The following is a 27306-nucleotide window of genomic DNA, read 5'->3' on the forward strand; positions in this document are numbered from 1 at the left end:
TAATTTTCTTTAGGTTAATAAAGATAACCTACATATCTTTAGGTTACTTTTAGTTAAGTATAAACAACCTTGGAAAAGGCACTAATATTTCTTAATTTCCTAGTGAGACAAGAATCACATTAGATGTTTCAAGTTAGTGCTTTGTCACATTCAGAGTAAAATGTGTTCAGGTGTCGACATATGTCTGGTTATGGGAAGGCTCTCATTCTGCTTCTCTTGCACGGCTGATGTAGGTGGTCAGATGTTCATGACTCTGCTGCTGGTAGAAAAAAACAACAACTGATGTCAGGAAGTTTTTCTTCTTCTCTGTTTTATTAACAAACATTAAATGCAGTAAATGTCATCACAGCCTACACCAAAAACTTTCAGTCAGCTGCTGCTATGTTGGCTTCTGTATCAGTTTCAGAGAGTGTATCTGTTGTCTCCAGTGTGTGTTCCAGCTCTGCTGTCCGCTCAGCTGTCTTCGTTTCATGTCGTCTGAGAACAACAGTTCCAACTTGACCACTTGCTCAAACCGCTGACACACACACACACACAAACATTAATTACATGTGTCATTTTGTTTGTGTGTGTGTGTGTGTGTGTGTGTGTGTGTGTGTGTGTGTGTGTGTGTGTGTGTGTGTGTGTGTATACACACCTTCATAGCAGTGTTTCTTTGCTCCATAACAGTCACATGTCCTGGGGTCCACTTGGATGTAGCGATCGAAACTGTTGTTACCGTAGTATGAGAAGATGGCAGGTCACCTGTGCTGTTGGTTGTCATGTCCACACACACACACACACACACACACACACACACACACACACACACACACACACACACACTTTAAATTGACTATAGTTTCTTCTCTAGTCACAAACATCTGTACTGCCAGGGGTAACATGCAGGTCAGAGGTCAAAGGTTACCTATTTTCAGCGCTTGGTCTGCTTCCTGTTTCAGATGCTGCTTCTACAGTAACAGCACCACACGTCTGCTGTCGTGCTGTTGCTGTACCAGTTTCTATGGAAACAGGTTAAACATAAAAATTATTCAAAGTTGTTTTGGAAGTACTCATCTTGAAATGCATCTGGGAACTTATCTGGGCAGAAATTTTTAAGCACTATATAAATAAACTTTAATTTCATTGGTTACCCAGATATATAAAATGCACGTGGGAAATCACCATTCAGATGCTTTTAAATTTTAGTGACTTTATCCAGAAAGTATTCACTTCACTTGTTTCACATTTTGGAATGTAACAGCCTTTTCACCTCAAAATTCTACACACAATACCCCACAATCTTTGCTCAATACTTTGTTGAAGCAGCTTTGGCAGCAATTACAGTTTGAAGTCTTTTTTGAGTATGATGCTACAAGCATGGTACACATATTTTGGGGTAGCTACTCCAAATTTTCTTTGCAGAACCTCTCATGTTTCATCAGGTGGGATTTGAAGGATTGGTGCACATTTTCAGATCTCTCCAGAGATGTTCAATTGGGTTCAAGTCTGGTCTGTGGCTGAACAACTCAAGGACATTGACAGAGTGGTCCCAAAGCCAGAGAACTTTGTTTCTCATGGGCTGAGCATCCTTCATATGGTTTTTCAGCAAACTCCAGGCAGGCTGCCATGTGCATTTGACTGCTGAGTCACTTCTGTCAGCTCAGGGCTGATTGGTGGAGTGCTGCAGAAATGGTTGTACTCCTGGAAGGTTCTTGTCTCTCTACAGAGCAATGCTGGAGCTCTGGCAGAGCAATCATTATGTTCTTGGGCACCTGCCTGATGGATGCCATTTAAATCCGATCGCTCAGACAAACTTACATTTCCAAGGTCATTTTATTGGAATCATCAATAAACTCCAATAAAAAACTATTTAAAAACTTGACAACACTGCCATCTTTTTACATATGAGCCTAAGCAACTATTCCAAGGTCTGATGTCTTGGTGCTAATTACCACAGGGAAATTGCTATGTAGGCTCCATTACTTGCAGCACGTCAGGCAGGTGATCATCTATGATTTATAGCCTAACTGAACAGATGTTTATAATATGTCCATTACAGCTTAAGGTAAGCATCTCTGCACACACACACACACATGCACACACACACAGTCATTATGATGGTACAAATGAGTAAAGGTTACCTGCAGGGCTAAAGAGGTCATTCATCTGATGGAGCAGCTTCTCTGTCAGAGAAGCCAGTGATGTAACAAACTCCCCCCCTCTGCCTCTCACACATTCCTGCATTCAATAATAAAATGCACACTCAAAGTGAGACTGCAGATTAGAAAGGTGTTATCTGGTGCCACTGTCACATACCTGCAGCTCAAGGTGTGCACTGGAGATAGTGCTGTGTAGCTGCTGCTGTCTCAGCTCTTCTCTGCTGTTCAGCATCTCCAGCTCATCCTCCCCGAGAGACGTTCGCAGCTGACCTATGTTCACACTCTGACAACCAGACACATAGAAACCAGTCACCTTGCAGATCTTTACTGTCTGTATCAGAGCCTTCTGCATCACAGCTTCACACCTTCTCCTTCTCACTGGCTGCCAGAGTCTTCTCCAGTTTCTGTGTGAGTCTCGCCACTTCCTCTCTGAGCCCCGACCCATGCTGTCGCTCATGGTCACTGATCAAAACTGCAGGTGATAAAAGTAGCAGCTCCTCGAACACAGACAGCTGCTTCACCACATCTGACCCATAGACAGGTAGAGACAGACAGTGTGTATAAAATTTTTAGGTGCTTATTCTGTGTGACTGCTTTGAGATATTTGTATCTTTCTAAGATATATAAGTTCAGCCTGATGTTCCTGTTTGTATCTCTCATGTGTCTGTTCTAATTCTGTAGTTTTTGTTTTGGGACATGGGAAAAATATAGCTTTTAGAGATGGTGACATAGAACAGCTCAAACATGTGCATCATGAGCTGAAGGAGAGACTGAAAATGGCAAAAGTGAAATACAAAAAGGAATCTACAGCCCAACAACATCTGTGAGGTGTGGAGAGCAGTCAACACCATCTCTGGCTACAGCAAAAACAAAAGACAGCCACTCCTGGGTGAAGTGGGTAGAGCTGATGAACTCAACCAGTTCTTCAATTGATTTTACTGTGTGGTCACACCTACATCCACTGCTGCTCCTCCATCACTTTCTCCTAATTCTTTTCAACACGTGGGCATCTTCAGTGCAACTCCTCCAATTGTGTGCTTCTCAACCACAGCTCCCACGTCTCCCTGCATCTCTAATATGGCAGCTATTTCCTATCTCACACCTGTTCTTCCACCATTGTCTGTCACAGAGACAAAGGTGGGATTGGAACTAGGAAGACTATGCTCTGGGAAGGTTGCTAGTCCAGATGTTGTGTCCAAAACCTGCCTATTCACTCCCCTCCACAGTTGCTTTCTCTGTATCAGGCAGCTTGCAATAAATAATTTAAACCTGGCAACTGTCGTTTTAGTCCACTCTTTGGGACTGGTTTAAGTTACACTCTAACCTGTTAAACTTTATCAGTTGTCATTTTACTGAGCATGTGCAAAAGGGTGTAACTATTGCACTGGAGTTCAGGGCAAATCTCATCCACTCCAGTGGTCCTGCCACTAAGGAGTTTTTAATTTACCTCACCCAAGGTTGCTGAGTTCAGAATGGAGAAAATCCAACTATGTATATAAAGGAAGGCTGGATATTTTCATCTAGCATCTGTTTGGACCAGATCTTCAAAGGACTGTTAGAGTTCAGATTAGGACAAGATTAAGGCCTCAGCCAGATTACAGTGTAAAATTATAGAAATGTTAGTCATCAAAAAGATGGACAGAAAATTGTTGTATTACTGAATGGGTACCATCTCTGCTGGTGTCCAGAAACCTGCTTGCCTGCTCGTGGTATCCCACCAGCTTCTGCTGCGTGTTCTCAATCCATTGGTCCAAGGAGTCAGGAAGAAGCTGGAAACAGCTTAGACGCTCACTGCGATAAAAGTCCTGATGGATGGACAAGCGAAAGGTTCGTGTTAGTTTGTGCAGGTTGAGGTCAATTTGAATTCAGTTTGGACCAATGATAACATCAAGTGAGATGATGTGGATCAGTGTGAAGTTAAAGTGGAACCTTAGCATCAGAAAATAATTTAATTATCGAGTGCTCTGTGGTTTTCAGGAAACTGTTAGGGATAGGATTTCCCCTCAGTCATGTTTATGTTACCTCAGCAAGCTGCAGGAGAATGTCATTGGCTTTCCACAACGCCAAATTAACTTTGGAGCTAAAAGACCTGAAATGCAGAAATATCATAATGGAACTAGAACATTCCATAAGCTACACATCAGATCTGAATCAGTTGGGACTCACTGTGCACTCTGATCTGGTTCGGGTCCAAAAATCTGGAACCTTCTCTCATGCCTGATATCAGTCCTGATAAACCTGGCACCCCTCTTTACACTGAAATACAAACACAGGTTAAAAATAAAATAGGACAAACAAGTCATAGATTATCTATAACATATATCTATTAGTGGTTATTGTACTAAAAATGACCTTAATATGAATCCTCAAATTTGCCATTTTGTCTACAGCTAACCTTAAACCTCACATGACCATGTTTGAAGGAAGGGGACAGAACGGATCAGCTAACACCATTTGATTTGGGTAACCCTAACCCTACAATTCTTCTCCCTAGTCTTGGCAAACCCCATTTTCCTCTAAAAATAGGACATGTGTTAGTCAACTGTGGAATTCTGTTAGGGATATAGTATCCCTTACTCCATTATCCTAATGTACCAGATTATGAGATTTGTGACTTATGGAAATAGGTCTTGGCAATAAGAGAACAAAAAATAATTGTATTCGACACACTTCTAAAATATTTATATTATTCCAAAGAAGTTTAACTTTATTTTTCACCAAAACATAAGGTTAGGTTTCGGGGCAATATACTAGGATAATAATACTAGAAGTATTAGTGTATGACATTACAGTATGACAGTTAGAAAGACTTAGTATTTAAAAATAATAAAAAATTATACAATCTGGGTGTAAGGTCATCAGTGATGATGACATATCAAGAAAGTAAAATGGCTGTCAGTGTTGTTATGTTTGCGACCATAAATAAAATGACATTGATGTTCAGATGAGTTGCAATGCATCATGTTTCTACATGTGTTTACCTCGGTGCATTGACAGAATCTTGTCTCTGCTGAAGCTGGATAGGATTCAGACCTGCAGAAACACAACATGCTGTCAGTCTGAACTGGGTTGGCTGTTAAACACCAAACGCATTGCAAAAAACCAACAACACGAAATTGAGAATTTTCCAGATCCAAACTTGCTGTATAACATATATACACACCGAACACATTTTGTGGAAAATTCCTCCTCAAAAAAACGCACTTTAAAAGAAAATAAGTTGACAGCAAGTCATGATGAGCTGGTTCTGACGTTTCTAAACAAGAAAAGTAAGAAACTGAGATTCTGGGTTCATCCAATTCTCACAAGTAGGCAGCATGACCTGGAGCAGCGTATAGCTGTATGTCTGAAGTAAAACAGAATTATTTTTCTACTTCCATCTCTCTAGTAGTCAGTACTGGTGTGCGTTTGAGCTATGAGGGCATTTGTTTCCAAATGCAGTCTGCGGTCAGATCTGTTTATTTGGGTCCAAAAAAATGAAGGTTGGTTTGAAAAAATAAATGCCAAAAATGTGTCCCAGTGAAATAACGCGGTCAGTGTGAACAGATGCACAAAGAATAGCTTTGTCTGAAAAATATTTAGAATGCACAAAATATTCATATTGATTTTATGCATTCAATGTGTGAAGCCCTTCAGTCACCAGTTAATCATCCAGGCTTAAGGGTATGTTAAGAAAGGCTGACACACAGACACACACCTTGTTTATATAGTCTTTGGTTACGCTGAACACACAAATGAAAAACTGTAATGCCAAAATACTTCATTTGAAAGTTTTCAGTTCGTGAAAGTTTTTTTTTTTACTAAGGATATGACTGAGTTTCAGTCAGGTTTCAGAGCTCATCACAGCACAGAAACAGCTTTAGTGAAGGTTACAAATGATTTTCTTATGGCCTCTGACAGTGGACTCATCTCTGTGCTTGTCCTGCTAGACCTTAGTGCAGCATTCGATACTGTTGACCATAATATCCTATTAGAGCGATTAGAACATGCTGTAGGTATTACAGGTACTGCGCAGCAGTGGTTTGTATCATATCTATCTAATAGACTTCAATTTGTGCATGTAAATGGAGAGTCCTCTTCACACACTGAGGTTAATTATGGAGTTCCACAGGGTTCAGTGCTAGGACCAATTCTGTTTACACTATACATGCTTCCCTTAGGCAGCATCATTAGAAGACATAGCATAAATTTTCACTGCTATGCAGATGACACCCAACTCTATCTATCTAGCAAGCCAGATAATACACACCAATTAGTTAAACTGCAGAAATGTCTTAAATGGTAAATGGCCTGTATTTGTATAGCGCTTTACACAACCAGTCATCCACCCATTCACACACTGGTTAAAGACATAAAGACCTGGATGGCCGCTAACTTTCTGCTTCTTAATTCAGATAAAACTGAGGTTATTGTACTCGGCCCTGAAAATCTTAGAAATATGGCATCTAACCAGATTCTTACTCTGGATGGCATTACCTTGGCCTCCAGTAACGCTGTGAGGAACCTTGGAGTCATTTTTGACCAGGACATGTCCTTCAACGCACATATTAAACAAATATGTAAGAATGCTTTCTTCCATTTGCGCAACATCTCTAAAGTTAGAAATATCCTGTCTCAGAGTGACGCTGAAAAACTAGTTCATGCATTTATTACTTCCAGGCTGGACTACTGCAATTCATTATTATCATGATGTCCTAAAAACTCACTGAAAAGCCTTCAGCTAATCCAAAATGCTGCAGCAAGAGTACTGACAGGGACTAGAAAGAGAGAGCATATTTCTCCTGTTTTGGCTTCCCTTCATTAGCTTCCTGTTAAATCCAGAATTGAATTCAAAATCCTGCTCCTCACATACAAGGTCTTAAATTATCAGGCCCCATCTTATCTTAATGACCTTATAGTACCATATCACCCTATTAGAGCACTTCGCTCTCGCTCTGCAGGCCTACTTGTTGTTCCTAGAGTATTTAAAAGTAGAATGGGAGGGAGAGCCTTCAGTTTTCAGGCCCCTCTTCTGTGGAACCAGCTTCCAGTTTGGATTCGGGAGACAGATACAATCTCTACTTTTAAGATTAGGCTTAAAACTTTCCTTTTTGCTAAAGCATATAGTTAGGGCTGGACCAGGTGACCCTGAATCCTCCCTTAGTTATGCTGCAATAGACATAGGCTGCCGGGGGGATTCCCATGATGCATTGAGTTTTTCCTTTCCAGTCACCTTTCTCACTCACTATGTGTTAATAGACCTCTCTGCATTGAATCATATATGTTATTAACCTCTGTCTCTCTTCCACAGCATGTCTTTTATCCTGTCTTCCTTCTCTCACCCCAACCGGTCGCAGCAGATGGCCCCGCCCCTCCCTGAGCCTGGTTCTGCCGGAGGTTTCTTCCTGTTAAAAGGGTTTTTCCTCCCCACTGTCGCCAAAGTGCTTGCTCATAGGGAGTCATATGATTGTTGGGTTTTTCTCTGTATCTATGAAGCGCCTTGAGGCGACTTTTGTTGTGATTTGGCGCTATATAAATAAAATTGAATTGAATTGAAAGAAGGAGTTTGCATGTTCTCCCCGTGTTTGCGTGGGTTCCCTCCGGGTACTCCGGCTTCCTCCCACCATCCAAAGACATGCAGCTTGTGGGGATAGATTAATTGGATAATCTAAATTGTCACTAGGTGTGAATGTGCGAATGAATGTGAGTGCAAATGGTTGTCTGTCCCTGTGTGTTAGCCCTGCAACAGACTGGCGACCTGTCCAGGGTGTACCCCGCCCCTCGCCCTATGACAGCTGGGATAGGCTCCAGCGCCCCCCACAACCCTGAAAAGGATAAGCGGAAGCGGATGGATGGATGGATGGATGGATGGATGGATGGATGGATGGATGAATTGAAAGAAATCCTGATCCTCACCATAAACCTACTCAGCCCAGCGAGGTCTGAGATAACCTGGTGAAAGCTAAAACCACTGTAAAAGTGCTCTACACAATAGAAGTTAAGGCAAATTCTATTGTAATGCTAGAATAAGTTAGCAATACAAGTTCAATCCTGTGACCAGTTTTTAAAAAGAAAAACAGTGAACTGCACTAAGCTGCCTACAGGTTGTATGAGTGGTGAAGTAGTTTATGTGCAACTCTCTGCAACACTACTGAGAAAAAAGACATATTTCCGTCAGAATGAAAAAGGAAACAAATGTTTGTACTTTACCAGAAGATATCCTTTGTCTCCGTTCTCTTTCCTTTGCTGGATCTTGGCAACTAATCCTGTATGTTTGGGTGTTGGACAGAAATAAGGGGGTGAAACATTTTTTGTCTGCATAATCAAAGAGTATCACACAACCAGCAGTAATCTTGTTCCTGCAGCAGCAGGATTATTAGTGCCTTCTATTAAAGTTGGAAGTTGTAATGTCTGAGTTCCGAGTTAGAATTTTCAACTGGAAGTTGGATTTTCAACTCTGAAAATTAGAGCAGCCCCATCAACCCAAAGTTAACTTAAATGGACCTCCACATATATACCTGTTCAAGGACCTGATGATCCCCACAACAGGATCATCAAGGGGGTCCATATTTGTTTTGTTTGGCTGCAGTAAACCAGGAGACAGGTTTAGCAGGACCTGCTTCCTGGATTTATGGTGACCTGACAAAGCAAGGCTTTCCTCCAGTGCAGAGTCCTGAACACAAAAATGAAAAATTAATCCACATGGAAAGAAAATAGACCGGGTCAAGACTGTCTGCAAAAGGCAGAAGAAAAATAGAAGATGAGGGCATAGACCCCATGCAGCCTAGAAAGAAGAGAAGCAGTGCAGAAAAACAAGGCAACAGGTGGTGGATAGGAAGTGACATACCAAACTCAAATCCAGGTACTGACAGCACTCCCTGAGTTCTTTATTGATTGATGACAGGAAGGAACAAACCTGATCTGGAGACAGCTGCATATAGAGAAAATATTCACGTTGGAGCTCTTGTTCTTTGGTATAAGTACTACAGTCCTCTGTACAGTAACTGAATAGGAGTAATAACAGTAGTCATTTGACCAGGGGTGAAAAAATAATGTTATGTTACTACTATAAGTATGGACACAGATTTTTTTTCTGTGGCTTTTGTTTAATTATGTGCAGTTTTGGTGGAGTTTGTACTGTTCATTCTTGCCTCTTTTAAATCTACCAGTTTTCCCATTTTCCTGCTTTTATTCCTACCAGCCCTGTTCAATTAGCCAATGTTCATATTATATCTGGATTAGATCATCTCCATTGTCATCTTCTCAAACATGTCCTGACAGCATCCAGCAAACCTGCTTTTCAGAATTGTTTCCTGGAAGCTCTGACCACGTACACTGTGTTCTTTGCAGTTTCACCACAGCCCTCAAACTTGTGGAAATAAAAAAAATATAAGCTTCTGTTTCAGAGGTGCACAAAAAGATGACCACGAGTCTGAGATCACTCAAATTCATATCAGGTAAGCCTTTTGGTTTTAATTGGTCCTGTTCTTGGACATTTTTGATTACCTCTTGTATTTATGGGCCACTGTTCTTCCAGCTGCAATATAACTTTGTCACTGCACAGTCAAATCTCCCAGCTACCTTACTACCTGTGTGTCATCCAACATCTTCCTCAGGTCCTCCAGTCTTTTGCTGATAACAGTCTGCTGGTGGTTACTTCTGGCAGCCTGGACGGGCCCAACAGTATTAATAAACAACCAGCAAAGACGGAGAGAGACAAGCAGACAGAGAGAGAGAGATGGGCACCTCAGCTTTGATGTGAACTTGTGTGCTGGTGATCATTTTCTGGGCGTCCTCAATAAATTTCACCTCAGACTTCAAAAAGGACAGTTTCTCTTCCAAGGGAGCCGACACTTCTTTCACCTGCAAAATATCATTAGACTGTTTAATGTTGAACACCAGAACTACCTCTGGAGTCTCCACTAGTGTGCATAGAGTATTGCTACCATAAATATCATGTGAAAAAATTCAGTTTCTACCTGCCAGACATTTAGTGGTCTCACATATCATTCCACTTTAAAACTTATTACTATTACTACTTATCTCTCTAGTTGCTTGGACTTTTTCTATATTGTTCTATTAATTAATTAATTAATTAATTAATTAATTAATTAATTAATTAATTAATTAATTAATTAATTAATTAATAATTAAAGGTAAAGACCCAAGAATCTGCTTTGCTGACAACCAGATATAAACACATTATATTCACGATCTATACTGTATACACAGTGGGGCAAAAAAGTATTTAGTCAGCCACCGATTGTGCAAGTTCCCCCACTTAAAATGATGACAGAGGTCAGTAATTTGCACCAGAGGTACACTTTAACTGTGAGAGACAGAATGTGAAAAAAAAATCCATGAATCCACATGGTAGGATTTGTAAAGAATTTATTCGTAAATTAGGGTGGAAAATAAGTATTTGGTCACCTCAAACAAGGAAAATCTCTGGCTCTCACAGACCTGTAACGTCTTCTGTAAGAAGCTTTTCTGTCCCCCACTCGTTACCTGTATGAATGGCACCTGTTTGAACTCATCATCTGTATAAAAGACACCTGTCCACAGCCTCAAACAGTCAGACTCCAAACTCCGCCATGGCCAAGACCAAAGAGCTTTCGAAGGACACCAGGAAAAGTATTGTAGACCTGCACCAGACTGGGAAGAGTGAATCTACAATAGGCAAGCAGCTTGGTGTGAAAAAACCAACTGTGGGAGCAATCATCAGAAAATGGAAGACATACAAGACCACTGATAATCTCCCTCGATCTGGGGCTCCACGCAAGGTCTCATTCCGTGGGGTCAAAATGATCATGAGAACGGTGAGCAAAGATCCCAGAACCACACGGGGGGACCTGGTGAATGACCTGCAGAGAGCTGGGACCAAAGTAACAAAGGTCACCATCAGTAACACACTACAACGGCAGGGAATCAAATCCCGCAGTGCCAGACGTGTTCCGCTGCTGAAGCCAGTGCATGTCCAGGCCCGTCTGAAGTTTGCCAGAGAGCACATGGATGATACAGCAGAGGATTGGGAGAATGTCATGTGGTCAGATGAAACCAAAGTAGAACTTTTTGGTATAAACTCAACTCGTCGTGTTTGGAGGAAGAAGAATACTGAGTTGCATCCCAAGAACACCATACCTACTGTGAAGCATGGGGGTGGAAACATCATGCTATGGGGCTGTTTTTCTGCCAAGGGGACAGGACGACTGATCCGTGTTAAGGACAGAATGAATGGGGCCATGTATCGTGAGATTTTGAGCCAAAACCTCCTTCCATCAGTGAGAACTTTGAAGATGAAACGAGGCTGGGTCTTCCAACATGACAATGATCCAAAACACACCGCCCGGGCAACAAAGGTGTGGCTCCGTAAGAAGCATTTGAAAGTCCTGGAGTGGCCTAGCCAGTCTCCAGACCTCAACCCCATAGAAAATCTGTGGCGGGAGTTGAAAGTCCGTGTTGCTCGGCGACAGCCCCAAAACATCACTGCTCTCGAGAAGATCTGCATGGAGGAATGGGCCAAAATACCAGCTACTGTGTGTGCAAACCTGGTAAAGACCTATAGTAAACGTTTGACCTCTGTCATTGCCAACAAAGGTTATGTTACAAAGTATTGAGTTGTATTTTTGTTATTGACCAAATACTTATTTTCCACCCTGATTTACGAATAAATTCTTTACAAATCCTACCATGTGGATTCATGGATTTTTTTTCACATTCTGTCTCTCAGTTGAAGTGTACCTCTGGTGCAAATTACTGGCCTCTGTCATCATTTGTATATAGTATTTGTATTTGTATTCTATTTTTATCTTATTGTATATTTATTTTATTTTATTCTACTGTATATAGTATTTTATTTTATTCTATTCTGTACAGTTGTATACTGTATTTATTCTTATTGTATTCTAATTTTTGCCCCATAACTTTTGCACTGTCCACTCCTGCTGTGACAAAACAAATTTCCCACGTGTGGGACTAATAAAGGTTATCTTATCTTATCTTATCTTATTTTAGGTGGGGGAACTTGCACAATCGGTGGCTGACTAAATACTTTTTTGCCCCACTGTAAAAGATGTACACAGCGACCTGGACATTGACAATAGTGTAAGAAAGCAATATTGTTTTTCAGATTATTCCAAAAAACACCAATAAACACCAGATTATTGGACATAGGGCCTACAGTAGCATGTTCCTAGCTATCAAAGAGACTGGGTCCTTTCAATTTAGAGGAGTAGCAGCTCTACTCTGAGCCCCTCCCCAATGGCCCAACTCATCACCCTATCTCTAAGAGAGAGGCCAGCTACTCTTAGACAAGGCTCATTTCCGCCGCTTGTATCTGCAATCTTGTTCTTTCCGCCACTAACGAAAGCTGGTGACCATGGATGAGGGTAGGGACGTAGGTATACCAGTAAATTGACAGCTGTTGGCTTTATCAGGCCACCCCCTGATAAAGCCAACAGAACTGCATCATCTGCAAAAAGCAGAGATGAGATTCTGAGACCACTCAAGTCGAAGCCTTCCACCTGGTCCAGTGTTCTGCCCAGTCACATCCTTCCAGGTCTCACTGTCGTTGCCCACAAGTGTTGAAGTCTCTCAGTAAGACGACAGAGTCCCCAGGTGGACCTTCCTCAAGCATCCCGCCCAGGGACTCCAAAAACTGTCATTCGACACATAACCGCAGATCACAGTTATGACCTATTTCCCGACCCGAAGGCACAGGGAACAAACTCTAACGCCAACCAGGAAAAACTTGGATTGCTTTGGCTGTATGTTTTGTGTAATTTATACTTTTTGAATAGCTCTTTGTCTGGTCCCTCACCCAGGACCAATTTGTCATGGGGGCAAAAAGTCCACTGACAACATAGCCCCTGGAATCCCTGGGACACTGAGGGGCAAAAGCTGTTATAAAGGGGAAACTATACAAATAAAGAAAATGTGATTGTTGGTGCCTTTTGGAGGATTAAAGAATTATCTAAATAAAAGTTATCTAATATGTTTGTGCTTCACTTATGGTGAGTGATATTCTAGTATTGTCCCAGTGTGTTACTTTCCACTGTTTAGCTAATATGCTAATATGTGCGTCTGAGCATTGCCCCAGTACAGTTCATGTATGCAGTTTGCTTACTAAGCTTGTTACTGTTATCTACCTATCGAACATTCCACTTTCTTGTCCAAATATGGTAACTTCTGACCCCAACTGTTCTCAGTGAAAACACTAAGAATAAGGTTTCAAAATCCTGAGTCCACAATTAAATGGTGACCATATGGATCTTTTATATATAGTCTAGGTTTGATGTCATCATGGGGCCACCAGGCAAGAGAATTGGGATGGAAATAGGAATTTTGTCCAAAGAGCGACCAGGCTCTACTCGACCATTTTATGCAAACTGTGCTTTACAGAAGTAACAATTAACAGAGGATAATACATTGCACCTTCTGTAAGCTCCTGGATTCAAAAGCCTCAAGAGCAGAGTAGATGGACTCCTCAGTTGTGCTGATACGCTTAGTTTCCTCCCTCACCCTTCTCTGAAACATCTTTAGCTCCTGAGGTGCAAAATCTCCTCCTTCACTGAACAGCCTGCAGGAGGAAAACACACTCATCTGGTGATGATCACTTTGTTTTGCTGAAGAGTCTGCTGCAGCTGCCGTTACCTGAAGGAGCTGAGGAGTTGTGCTGTTTTGTTTCTGCCCTCCTCCATTCTTATCATGACTGTCTGTCTGAAGTTGGTCAGCCAGTCCTGCGTTTCTTTGATGTGTCCATGCAGACAGTCCTGCAGTGTGGTGCTAGCAGCCTCCCAACTGCAGAGAAACATACCTGTGGTCAGTGTCTCGGTCTCACTAAGCTGACAGTCACATAAAGGTGCAGATAGACAGTTTTTACTGTTGACTGCTGCTGGCTGTTTGGATGTTGGCCTCAATGTTGGACAAAGTGACCATAAGCTCCATGTTCTTTTTCTTTATGGAGGCCTGCAGGTCTTGCAATTCCATCCTACAGGAGGTCAACAGGTCCAACACACCCTCAAAGTGGGTGTCCACATGCTGTCTGTGGAGCTGTAGCTCAGCTACGCACAAAGACACAGTTTGGTTAAGAGGTGTTTTCATTATTAACCTGTCACTATATGCTTCTAGCTGCTTCTGTAAAAATAATATGGGAAGGACCACAGACTATTAATATAGATGGACATTGGTATTGGTAGTGACGTGCTAAGCAGATGCTACAGAAAGTGAATGACATTTTGTGACTTCAAGCATCTAACTTAACTGCTGGCAATGAGACGTATCCAGACAAGAGGTAATCTTTTCCCAAAGAAGCTGATTCTGAATACAATTTTGGATGTTGAACTTCCAGTGGGAGAAACAGTGGGTGGCTGTAGCTCAGGAGGTTGAGCAGGTCACCTACTGATCGGAAGGTTGGTGGTTCAATCCCTGGCTCCTCCAGTCTGCATGTCAAGTATCCTTGGGCAAGATACTAACCCCAAGTTGCTCTCCGATGCATCCATCAGGGTGAATGTAGTTAAAAAGCACTCAGCATAGAGAAAGTGTTTGGGTGAATGTGACATCTTGTCTAAAGTACTCTGGAGTAGAAAAGCACTATATAAGAATCAGTCCATTACCAATCAACTTTCTTACCTGGATTATTGAGCAGACAAGATAATCTTTTCTCAACTTCCACGCAAGCTACTAATGGGAGTGAAAGATATAATTGATTGAAATATGGCCTGGTATTAAATACTGTATGCTACAGGGTCACTTAGGCAACTGGAGCATTGAAGGACCACTAGCTGTTAGCTTCAAACAACTAGACTACTTCCAGGGTGGATGCAGTTTTAAACCTGTATTCTTTTCAGTGGCCAGCATGAGTGAGTCATTTAGTTGAAAAACAAAATCTTATACGAGGATAATAATAATTAACTGGCAAGGTCGGAAAACCTATTATGAGTTGCTTCAAAAAAAAATTTCACTGATGATTCTATAACTGCAGTTTTATTGTCGATTTATGTCAGTGGCTGTTAAAGTTAGACATTAGAGACATTTTAAAATCATTTCTGAGTGGCAGCACTTGCTTGTAAAAGGATTTGGTGTCTTTTAGCCTCATGCATTCAAGTCTGATTTCAAAACTTAAGATGTCAGTAGGAAAAACGTTGAAATCACTGTTTAAACCCATCTTTTATATCCATTCTGTGAATCATGATTACTAGCATGTGTTACAGCAAATTCTGTAACCTTTGACTAACTTTCACCAACATTTGTGCATTGTTTGTGTGTGTCTGTTACCCATGCGGGGCTCGTATATATGGGTCTTGATATGTCGGGGGCTCAGCTGCTGGAGTTGGAGCTCCTGCTCTGAGCGCACTGCCTCCTTCCTGTCTCTCATCATTGAAACCGCTAAACTGAGCACATTGTGGAAATGCTGCTCCAGGTGGTTCAAGAACAGAGTCCGGGACCTTGACACACAGACAGTCAGCCTTTGAGGTGGTGATCTTTCAACTGAGAGTGGAAATACAAGCGTGCGTGTGTGAGTACCTGCTCAGTGAGTCCAGGAGGAGGTCCACAGGAAATAAGCTCAGGTGTGTCTCCCACTCCAGGTTGACTGGCAGGTTGGGAGTGGAACATCTGAAGACAGGAGCTGAGTAGACCACATCTTTTGATGAGGTAAAGGTGACAGAGCTGCTGAAATCACAGATCTCCTTCAGGATGGACCCTGCCTGAAATGCGCGCGCACACACACACACACACACACACACACACACACACACACACACACACACACACACACACACACACACACACACACACACACATAACCATTGATATTTTCTGGATCAATCAGAAATTGATTATTGTTTATCATTAATTAGCATCACCTCAATTAGCCAATTTTGAGAGCTGTGTGAAGTTTCAGGACTTTCAATCTGCCAGCTGGTTTCTACACAAACAAATAAACATGTCAATACTAAATAAAACCAGTTTAAGTATCTGAGCATGAGTGTGAAAGAACAGACCCAGGTATGGGCTGGATCGGCCGCTAGATGGTTGGACAAGCTTTTCCAAATCCCCTGGACTCTGAGAAAAAAAGAGACATGACTTAAATTGATGATAACCTTTTTTAGAGGACAATGAGATGAAAAAGTCAGATGTGTTCAGATCGATGCAAACTATTTCAGGTTTCACTGTAATTGTGTTTCTGTGGTTACCGGCTACATGTAGTGAGTGAGGTCTGTCTGCTATGGTTACCGGTTGGTAGGTGTGACTCAGGTGGTAGAAGGAGCTGAGGTTCCTGCTGTAGGAGACAAGCTCCTCCAAACAGCACGACGGGTGAAGATTCAACAGGGTCCATTGATCAATGACAAATTGATTGCAACTGCACACACACACACACACACACACACACACACACACACACACACACACACACACACACACGCGCACACACACACACACACACACACACACACACTGAAAATTAGGACCTTTTATTCAAATTCACCTTTCTTCCTGCCCACACAACCTCTGTCCTTTTTACAGTTAAAGTTGTGGCTGTGTTCGCCTCCGGCCAATCAGACAAATGATCATGTTAAATAATCAGAGTTGGTCAGCTAAGCTTTGCGTTTTCATGATGTGATTGATTGTTCCCTGGGGAACTGTACAGACATTGCTTCCCTGCTATGGTCCAAGGCAAAATGTTAACAAACTGGGTGGGGATGTTGTGAATTTCAATATTTGTAATAAATTGGAGAGAAAATGAACTTTTATTTGGATTTTGCTTTGGGATTAGCCTTAGCTGGCACCCTGTAGTACCTGTGCTTAATCTGCTGCAAGTAACCGATAGTTTTGTCCAGAGATGTCTTCAGAGCATCCTCACTGCTCTCTTGACGGAGTCCTCCTAACAGGTCATCCATTTGCATCTTCCGTTTCTGATAGAATAAGAGCAAGCATGTTGGAAAAGGGAACCTGTCATGCTCTCTCTTGGGCAAAAGTGTGAAAACCACGTCGACCTGTGACGGTAACTTACCTGTATGTAATTTGTTAACATAAATCCTTTAAGGTGCTATTAAAAACTTTGCCCGCTTCCTGATTTCTTAGAGGTTTTTTTCTTCATATTTGTCACAATTACACGTTTCTGATCATCAAATAAATTCTTATATTAGACCAGTGGTTCCCAAACTTTTTTTACATACTTTTTTGTTTACATGAGATGAATTGCAGAATGGCAGATTGAGAGAAAATACTGTAAATCTTACTATCTTCAGGTTTTACACTCTTACATATACACACGCAGTTACTGTCCCTCCATTTAGAAAGGCAGAGGCATCATGGTGGAATTATTTTACGTGTAGTTGTTTTTTTCCTGGGTAATAATATTCAACATTGCTATCAATACATTTTTCAAAAAATGTCTCTCTGTGCAAAATGGGTTCAAAAACATAAACAACTGTGGGATACTGTTTGTCTGTAATTTGGACAGGGGGAGTAAATTATGGCAGGATCGGCCTGATATTATTTGTATCCCACTGTAACTTTACTGTATAAAGAGCTAACATGTCCAAAATGTCAGAAGTAGTTAGTTATCACAAGTTTGTGAACTAAAAATCAAGAATGTGGGATACTGTTTGTCCGTGATTTGGAGAGTCCGGCGCCTGCTCCTGACGCAGGGAAAACCAATTCTGCAGGGGAGACCTACCTTGGCACTTGTGCAGGTGAAGCCAAAGGGAAGATATGCTTCACCATATTTTCTAGTCTTTGGCTTGGAAGGAAGTTGGTTTAGAAACATATTTAGCGATGCCTCATCTCCTGCTTTGCGTTTGTGTGGGAGCCCCGTCGAAAACCTGTCCATTATGCTAGCAGTGTCCAAGCATTCTTTTTTTTTTACTACTTGATTGTGTTTGTTGTTTTTATTTGACTTACCTGCTTGTGTTTTATTGCAACTCACTTGTAAGTGCTGCTGCTGTGAGCATCTGAGATCATTCAGGTCTTGTTGTAGTTTTTCATCTCTCCTCTCTAATCTTTGGCAATGTGTCTCCCACAGCAATGCTGCTGCTCGCATGACAACAAATACACTTCTACTTAGACTGAAAGCATGACGGGCCACAGAGTCACTGCTCACCTGCAGACAGACAAGCAGAAAGCATGAACACGTGGATGCTCTGATACAGTGCACAGAAACAGTCTGAGGCAGGTTTACGTGACTGACATCTAAAGCGGCCAGCTGCTCTTCATCCTGACTCTGCTGTGCTCCAATCACTGTGAGAAGCTGTGAGTTGATGATGTCATTCACTTCCTCTTCTGACAATTCCAAAGATGAGAGGACTTCCTGTAGGATGACAGGTTAAAATTACAGGCCTGTATGCTGGAATGTAATCATTGCTACGATGATGTAGCTGCAGACAGCAGTCAGCTATTAACTAAAGGTATTTGAAAGCTGCTACATCAGAGCTAACCAAGTGCATTTACCTTACAGCGCTCCACCTCCGCCAGCTGATTCTGCCATGTCTGTTCAAAGCAGCAACGCAGCTGATGGAGAAGCTCAGTGTGGAAATGCTCTGAACACACAAATACAAACCTACATTTATCATCACCATAGTATAACTCAGACTTGTGCTTCTGCCAATTTACCACAAGCAGGATAACAGATGATTTGGATGACTTGGTAACATAGCTGCTTCATGAAGGTGATACAGTGATGTTTTCTGCTGTTCAAATAGTGATTTAAGTTTGTAAAGTGAAACTCATACTGTATCAGTAGTAGTGACTCCAGAGGACAGTTACCAATTTGCTGATTGACATCTGTTAGTTGGTCAAACCAATCAGACACCAAAGCTTTGGAGCAGGTGGGTGGGACCAGAGAGCTGAAACACAAAGAGAATATGTGACTTGACAAGAAGAACACGGGGTGAAAACAAAAGAAATTACACTGAAACTGGACTGACTGGATCTCCAGGCAATGAAAAGATTATGATTTATGTTTGTTTATTTTCACCTGATCTTACCTGATCTTGTTAATGATGTCACGGCGCCGTTCAGTCAGATCTTGCTGGGTTAGTTTTATCTGCTGAACTGAGGCCAGCTGCTGATCCTCATTCCTGCTGCAGAGACCTCTACGACACAAATACTACTGATTATCAGCCAGTTCAAAAACTTACCATGGTATACAATTTGGAGTGATGCCTGATCTTTCAGTTGTAGGACTGACTGTCACAGCAGTTCTGAAACTGACCACAAATATAGAAAAATATTAGGAAATAAAAGCCCTCCAACTTGTCCAGGGTCTGGGAGTTAAAAAATTAAAGCTGCAGACATTACCTCAATGTCAGTTTGAGATAGTGTCCTTGTTAGACAAACGTTAGGCAAATTGGTCCTTGGTGAGTGGCCAAATAAAGAGTGATTCAGTCAACACCTATGGACAGAAGAAAATCAAGGTACCAGTGTACCATGTAGGGTTGCCCAACCCTGTAGCCAGGCCTCCAGACAGAGCTGTAAGAAGAGTGTCCGGTGGTGAGGTTCACCTTTAGTTCTTAAAGGCTTTGGATGTTGTAGGGCTGTCTTGGTTGACATGCACCTGCAACATTGCGTGGAGATCTGGGGCCATGCCTATGGATCGGCAGACTGTGGTTGTGATTCCCATCTTTGAGAAGGGGGACTGGAGGGTGTCCTCTAACTACGGGGGGATAATACTCATCAGCCTCTCTAGAAAGGTCTATGCCAGGGCACTGGAAAGGAAAGTTCATTCATTCGTCAATTCTCTGATACAGGAGGAACAATGTGGTTTTCATCCTGGACCCAGAACATACAACCAACTCTTTATCATCTTAAGGAGCTATGTGGGAGTTTGCCCAACCAATCTACATGGGTGAAGTGATCTGGGAACATTCCACTGTAAAGAGGCTGCAGGGCAGACTCAGGACACGCTGGAGAAATGATATCTCTGGATATAATGGATAGATGGATGAATGGATGGAATGGATGACAGTGTAAAGATAGTTATTTAAACATTTAACCCTGAAATGTCTCACAGTCTCTCAGTTTTCTTCATGATGAAATTACGGAAAATGTTCTGGTATCTGATTACCCAGACTGCCCTGTATTTATAATAAGTTAAATTTAATATTGTCAGCCACTTTTTGCCACCCCTTCTTTTTTGTTTTCGTTGCTTTGGTGACAATGCCTGTAGTCTAAATCCCAGTCCTCCCCTAACAGGAATTCTTGCTTTGCTGAGGAGAATCTTCGTGCCCTGCCATTATTGATATATTCTGTAGTTAATGACTTCTAGAGTCATAAGAGGAGTTATTTTGGATTACCAAACTCAGCAATTCCAATCTAATTCTCTTCTGACTTTGGGAAAATGAACAAAGTGGATTAGAGTGTTGAACAAGCTAATCCTGAATCTTTTAAGCTTCTGGCTTCTTTAACTCACATCAATGTATAACATGGTGCTCCACTCACCTGAACTGATCTACAATTCTGTGGACTCTTTTCCTTCTCCAGTGACTCAGACAGTCCTCCCAGTGCCGACGAAGGATCGACTCCTTATGTAGATTTTCCTCCTGGAGGAGCAGCAGCAGTCGGGCAATGCTGCGACGGTTTGCTAGCATAGACTGATTCAGCATCTGAGACAAACAGAGATATAGAAGTGCAATTTATCATTTTATGTAGGTTAGAGGTCAGATGAGAGGTCACAGTGACTTACTGTAGCTTCAGTGTGGATCAGCCTGTGGATGTCAGATGGATGCAGGAAACTGATCTGCTCCAACACACGGTAGTACTTCCTGATAATAGCTCTGATCTATGAGAAAAAGAAAAATACATTGACTGAACTGCTCTTTTTCTAGAATGATTATACAGCATGTACATCATTTAATGTCTTAAACAAACAGGAAGTGGTCCACAAGTTTGAATTTTGGTTTGGTTTTTCTCCACAGCTGCTCAGCAGTATACACACTGGCTGTTCTATTATTCTATCCACTTTGTGTACCAGTACCACTGAGGGCAAACCAGCCCCAGAGAATCAAACTACCACCACCATCAATGACAGCTGATAAAGTGTTCTTAGGATTGAAAGCCTCACTTTTACTACTCATCATGCTATCGTGGCCAAATAGTTCAATCTTTGTCTCTGACCATAAAACCTTTCTCTTGGGGACATTTGGCTACTCCACATGAGCAGCTGCAAATTTCAGCCAAGATTCAAAGCGTCTGTTAACGAGCAGGGCCTTCTTTCGTGATCAGCACTCTATTATTCCATGAAGATGTAAAACCCGGTTTTAAATCATTTTCCTCTTGTCTCAGGGTGATAGTTTGGGTCTTCTTCCAGACCTTGTTAAAGTCGTGGCACATCTGAACATTTGTTTGAACTGATCATCTTAATATGTGCTCCAATGACTCCAAGAGACCTTCCCAACTTGTGTAAATGTACAATTCATAGATCAACCACTTCTTTACAAGGCTGTAAATGTAGAACCTTCAGCAGTACTTATTAAAAGACTTAAGTGAGTCTATGTATATATTTAAGCTTGTATCCATACTTGTGTCAATGTTTGGATTAGTTAAAATCCAAAACAAATTTAAACTTGTGGACCCAATTTCTGTTTTTAAGACATCAAAGCTGTTGTATAGTCCTTCCACCATAGGAAAAAAATAGTTTAAAGAAATGTATTATGAAGATTTTAAGTATACTTCTGACCACAACTGTACAGTACTGCCCTCTATTGTTCAACCACTGACTGTGGGTGTCAAATGGTTTCTTTGGGTAAAATTTTAAAAGTGTCAGTGACGCTCAGTCTGACCTGGTCAGTACGTTGTTTTTCAGTTTCAGTCAGTTTGAGGTTAAGTTCTACGATAGTGGTCTTCTTCAGCTTCACGTCTTCCTCTACCTTCTTCCAAAGACCGTGGATCTCCTGCACACACATGAAATTAACACTCTCAAAACCAATCACATTTCTCCAGCCCATAAGATATTATTTTCACACTCCACCAACCACACCAAGTCTAATTATTCTGAAGGTTTGGCAATTTTTAAAAAAAATCACAAGCTTCATCAGGCTGCGGGTTTAAAACTGTATTTGATCTTCTAAACTTTATGTCATGTGTACCTGCATACTGACATCTTCCAGATCTTCCAGCTGATTCATTCTGACTTTCAGGGTGTCCAATCTGAGATCCACCTCCTGCAGACTGGACAATAGCTCCTGACTGATGGCCTTCACCTGAGTCTCACACACCTGACACAATGACAGACAGTGGCCAATAATTTCACACAGAGTATGTATTGTGACACCACAGCATGTATTGCCCTCAGGTGCAGTGTAACTACGATGCATTGTACCTGAGACAGCTGGCTCAGGTCTGAATCCAGCTGTTTGAGAGCCTCTTGATGTTTTTGAATTTTTTTCTCTGTCAGACGTTCAATGATGTCAGAGCTGGGATGATCAACAACTAAAATAAAGAGAGAAGCTTCTGACTGTGATGTGAACATTGACATTTTAACTTAATGTTTCTGTTAGATTAGCTGATCTAGCTGCAAACATTCAGGTCTGAAAAATGAAGTGCCAAAAACCCCACCCTGTAGTCTCTCTTCCTGTCCAGAAACAATTAAATCCCAGCTTTATAGTAGTAAAAAGCTTTTTTAAATGTTACAAAAAATTGCTTTGCCCTCTGTGAATAGTAACCTGGGCCTGCTGGGGGCTCAGCTTTGGTTGTGTTAAGGAATGGTGGGCAATGAGATGCCATGCATTCTAAAAAAGGTAAAAACAACAAGTGAACACAAGTAAACCTAGATCCATTGTCCACCCTGTATGTAGCCATGACTGCACATGACTTGACAGCACAGTTTTGGGCGAGTGGCACCCCAGACCCACTTTAGCTACGACCCTGTTGTATTGCATGTCTGTTGTAGAAGTAAAAGCACCACTAACCCACGGCATCTGGAAGTCTGCCGACATCATCTATGACATCATCATCATCATCATTGTGTTCCGCCTGCTGCCTTCTACTAAAGGAAAAAACACAACGTTTTGAGAGAGTGGATGCAGTACAGATATGTAACAGTGGTGTGTGTCTCTGTCCACCTGCTGGCTGTGCTGCAGTGTGTGTTGCTGTCCACAGCAGACAGACAATTTGTCCCGGTGTCTCTGCATCCGGCTAGAAGAGATCTGGACAGCTGAGCCTGAAACACATGAGAACAAGAAACAGCTCAGTCACTGCTGCAACAGAACATGTCAGCCCTCGTCAGACATCTTGAGTTCTGCTGATCAGTGAGCCCACGTTGTCAGTTTTACTCTTCAAGGAAGAAGGAAGGAAACAGTGAAGTGGTTCTGTATGAACACAGGAGGACGTGTGCACAGTCAGACTGTACACACCTCCTGCGCTCACAGTGCTCCTACTGCAGCATCAAATCCCACTGCTTGAGGCCTCTGTTTGTGATTTCTTACTGGGAAGGAGTCAGTAAGGTTTGTTTACCTCTGCTCCATGATTCAAAGTATGAAAGTGTCAGCTTTTTCTAAAACATGCTTAACCCTCATCAAATCAATGCATGCATGCAAAATCAGTAATTAATGCAACAAGCAGCACACTTCAATCGTTATGTTCATATCTTTTCTTTTTGCAGTCTGCAGTTCATGGGGCAGTTATCAATGGTCAATGGTAATTTTATTGTCCCCAATGGGAAATTGATTTGCAGTCTGTCCGTACACAGAGAGACAAAAACAAACAAACACCACAGCCCAAATTTTATCATCAACAAAGTGCAATGTGCAACGGCAACAAGCCTTATGGTTTAGTGTTGCTATGGCTGTAAATGTGTACTTCGGTGACTCCCAAATGCTCTGTGCTAATGAGAATTTCTTTTTCAAGTTTATGTATAATATTTAAAATGTAAAACTTAACCAGATATGGAGGGAAGAGTGAGTTCAATCTTCCCTCCATATCTGGTTCAGGCAGGCAGCTGGAGCTCTGCAGCATCATTCACCAGTGTTGGTCAAGTTACTTTGAAAAAAGTAATCAGTAACTAATTACTGATTACTTCCCCCCCAAAAAAGTAATCCCATTACTTCGGTGATTACTTATTTTCAAAAGTAATTCGTTACTTAGTTACTAGTTACTTTTTAAAAACATGATTTACAACCTGAATAGGTGATAAAGCAATAGATCTTTCAGCCCTATTCTACTTTCTGCATAATCCATCATGTAAAATATAATCAAATGGAAAAAGTCTCTTTTTACATTTTTTTTATTAGTTTTAATCTTTTAACTTTATGCAAATTCTGAACAAATATGGTATAAAGAAATCTTTAGAGTTTTACCAATGGAAAGACTGAGTGCAAATTAAGTGCCAATGAAGATATTTTTTTGGATATATGGCGCCCGCTATTGGATTACTTACCTGATGATCTGAAGAAAACCATAGTGAGAGGGGCAGCCCCACTCCAATGGCGGGTTGAGTTTGTCAGGACAAATGTGTAAATGACTGGTAGACCGAATTATATATATTGTATTCGTTTTTCGTTTACATGTCTCAGACTGCTTATTGTGTTTGTTTTTTTTCTCTGTTGTTGTTGTGGTAATTGTTTTTGTCTTTTGTTGTCTTTTTTTGTTTGTTTGTTTTTTGTATAAAGGAAAAAGTAAATAAAGATATGATGAAGAAAGAAAACCTGGATGGCCTTAAATTTTCTTACCTTCAACGAGGATAAAACTGAGGTAATTGTTTTTGGACCAAGCTGTAATTTCAATGCCCCAGATTTGGAATTATGTAACCTAACATGTGCTAACATGTTCTTGGATAGCATACTTACATTCAAGAAACAAATTAATTCAGTTGTCCAGCGGTCCTTTTTTAAATTAAGGCTCCGATCCAAAGTGAGATCTTTTTTATCCTTTAGAAACTTGGAACGAGCAATTCATGCGTTTGTTTTATCTCAAAACATTAAGGCCAGGGCTGCCCTTTGTCTCCGGTTCTGTTCATAATTTTTATGGACAGGATTTCTAGGCGCAGCCAAGTGGCGGAGGGCTTTCGCTTTGGTGGCCTCAGAATCTCATCTCTGCTTTTTGCAGATGATGTGGTTCTGTTGGCTTCATCGGGTGAGGGCCTCCAGCTCGCACTGGAACGGTTCGCAGCCGAGTGTGAAGCAGCGGGAATGAGGATCAGCACCTCCAAATCTGAGGCCATGGTTCTCAGCCGGAAAAGGGTGGAGTGCCCACTCCGGGTCGGGGATGAGTTCCTGCCCCAAGTGGAGGAGTTCAAGTATCTCGGGGTCTTGTTCGCGAGTGATGGGAGAAGGGAGCCGGAGATCGACAGACGGATTGGGGCTGCAGCTGCAGTAATGCGGACGCTGCACCGGTCCGTCGTGGTGAAGAGGGAGCTGAGTGTAAAAGCGAAGCTCTCAATTTACCGGTCGATCTACGTCCCTACCCTCACCTATGGCCACGAGCTGTGGGTAGTGATCGAAAGAACGAGATCGCGGATACGAGCGGCAGAAATGAGCTTCCTCCGAAGGGTGGCTGGCCTCTCCCTTAGAGATAGGGTGAGAAGTTCGGCCATCCGGGAGGGGCTCGGAGTAGAGCAGCTGCAGCTCCACATCGAAAGGAGCCAGCTGAGGTGGTTCGGGCATCTGACAAGGATGCCCCCTGGGCGCCTCCTGGGTGAGGTGTTCCAGGCATGTCCCACCGGGAGGAGGCCCCGGGAGAGATTATATCTCTCGGCTGGCCTGGGAACGCCTTGGTATTCCCCCGGATAAGCTGGAGGAGGTGGCTGGGGAGAGGGAGGTCTGGGCCTCTTTGCTTAGGCTGCTGCCCCCGCGACCCAGCCTCGGATAAAGCGGATGAGGATGGATGGATGGATGGGTTTTATCTCAATTGGATTACTGCAATTCACTATACTGTATGTGGGTGTCAGTCAGTCCAGCTTGGCCCGGCTCCAACTTGTACTGAATGCTGCAGCTCGCCTTTTGACTCGTGTGAAGAAACACCAACATATTACTCCGGTGCTTGCTTCCCTTCATTGGCTTCCAGTACGTTTTAGAATTAAATTCAAAATCTTACTTTCGACTTATAAAGTGCTAAATGGCCAGGCACCGGACTTTTTGTCTGACCTATGTAATGTTCTTATTCCTCTATGAATAAAACATCAAGAATTGCTCCTGGTGCTAGCTTCAGCTAGCTGTTTATTATTCTTTCTACCACGATAACTTCTTCTTCTACTCTGTATATCTTATTGATTCCAGAGCGCCCCCTGTGGGTAGCTTCAACAATAGCAACTATTATTACAACCTATTGCAGCTTTATACGCCCTCTAGTGCCCTTCGATCAAGCCATCACCTGCTCCTTACCTTACATAAGTCTAGGATGGTTCATAGAGGAGATCGGGCACCGATTGTGGCACCGAAAATGTGGGATGATCTACCTCTCCACATTAGAAAGGCCCCAACTGTTACTCTTTTTAAATCGCATCTTAAAACATTTTTTTTTACTCTGGCTTTCGAAACTGTATGAGAGTTACCAATTATTTTATCCTAATTTTCTTTTAATTTTCTTACCTGTTGTTGTTGTTGTTAATGTCATTGTTTAATTGTTATTTTGTACAGCACTTTGATCAACTCCCTGTTGTTTTTAAATGTGCTTTATAAATAAATAAATGAAAATGAAATCTCTTTGTTGCGGCGTTCAGGTAAAGTGTGACCTCAAACCCACCTGAGCGTCGAACAGCTGCCGGTAAACTTCCCCGCTCGGAACCGCGGTGCTCTCACACATGACGATGAGGCTTGCTGCAATCTTCAGTCCAGGCTGACAGTAACACTGTTTAATAACCTTTCTTTCTGTTGTCACACACACTAAACCATGTACCTGCTCGGGCTGAGCGTTTTTCCCGTCACCATGACAATGTAACTTGGACGAAAGCTGTGTGGCGTTCAGGGTCAACGGGAAAAATGTGCCTTCTGTTTGCAGTTCCAAGAAATCAAACTTTTCTTACATTTTTACCACTTTCCTGGTGTGAAGGAGTAAAAAGAAGGTAAAACGCAAGTAGCACCGAAGCACCTAAAGCCAGTATGGACAACCAAAGCGATAGACCGAGAAAAACACAGCTTTAGTTATTTGGGCCAACTGTCCCTTTAAATAAACATTGTCATAAACGGAAGCACCGCGACCTCGTCCATGTGTCGAGATGGTTCCTCAAACTGCAGTAAAACAATAAAGTCCT

At 42.0% G+C, this 27306-nt stretch overlaps 1 protein-coding gene across 7 annotated transcripts; it reads right to left on the reverse strand.

The window, feature by feature from the left end:
• Window positions 1-292: 292 nt before the first annotated feature.
• Window positions 293-26976, reverse strand: ccdc180 (coiled-coil domain containing 180). Of its 7 annotated transcripts, none has more exons than XM_086313503.1 (37): window positions 26799-26976; window positions 23183-23280; window positions 23030-23103; window positions 22441-22550; window positions 22208-22336; window positions 21902-22012; window positions 20806-20901; window positions 20562-20725; window positions 19109-19216; window positions 18888-18967; window positions 18573-18661; window positions 18313-18432; window positions 18052-18225; window positions 16920-17035; window positions 16356-16482; window positions 16124-16184; window positions 15986-16047; window positions 15645-15826; window positions 15396-15565; window positions 14002-14182; window positions 13773-13919; window positions 13554-13698; window positions 9867-9983; window positions 9710-9787; window positions 8968-9051; window positions 8639-8793; window positions 8331-8386; window positions 5123-5174; window positions 4308-4397; window positions 4164-4230; window positions 3811-3946; window positions 2507-2667; window positions 2299-2424; window positions 2124-2220; window positions 908-1001; window positions 638-749; window positions 293-517 (listed from the first exon to the last, which is right to left on the reverse strand). In XM_086313503.1, exons 1-37 carry the CDS (start codon window positions 26856-26858, stop codon window positions 380-382), a joined length of 4167 nt encoding a protein of 1388 aa, XP_086169629.1. In that variant the 5' UTR covers window positions 26859-26976; the 3' UTR covers window positions 293-379. The 7 variants fall into 7 exon arrangements, 6 of the variants coding, with proteins under 6 accessions (XP_086169629.1, XP_086169630.1, XP_086169631.1 ...); XM_086313504.1 differs by having other exon boundaries at window positions 22220-22336; window positions 23030-23106; XM_086313505.1 differs by having other exon boundaries at window positions 293-477; window positions 23030-23106.
• Window positions 26977-27306: the final 330 nt, after the last annotated feature.

The sequence above is a fragment of the Aulonocara sp. 'chitande type north' Nkhata Bay genome, linkage group LG12 (genome assembly GCF_057382095.1).
Source record: "Aulonocara sp. 'chitande type north' Nkhata Bay isolate Kocher_YH1m ecotype deep benthic linkage group LG12, A_spYH_male_GT1.1, whole genome shotgun sequence".
NCBI lineage: Eukaryota > Metazoa > Chordata > Actinopteri > Cichliformes > Cichlidae > Aulonocara > Aulonocara sp. 'chitande type north' Nkhata Bay.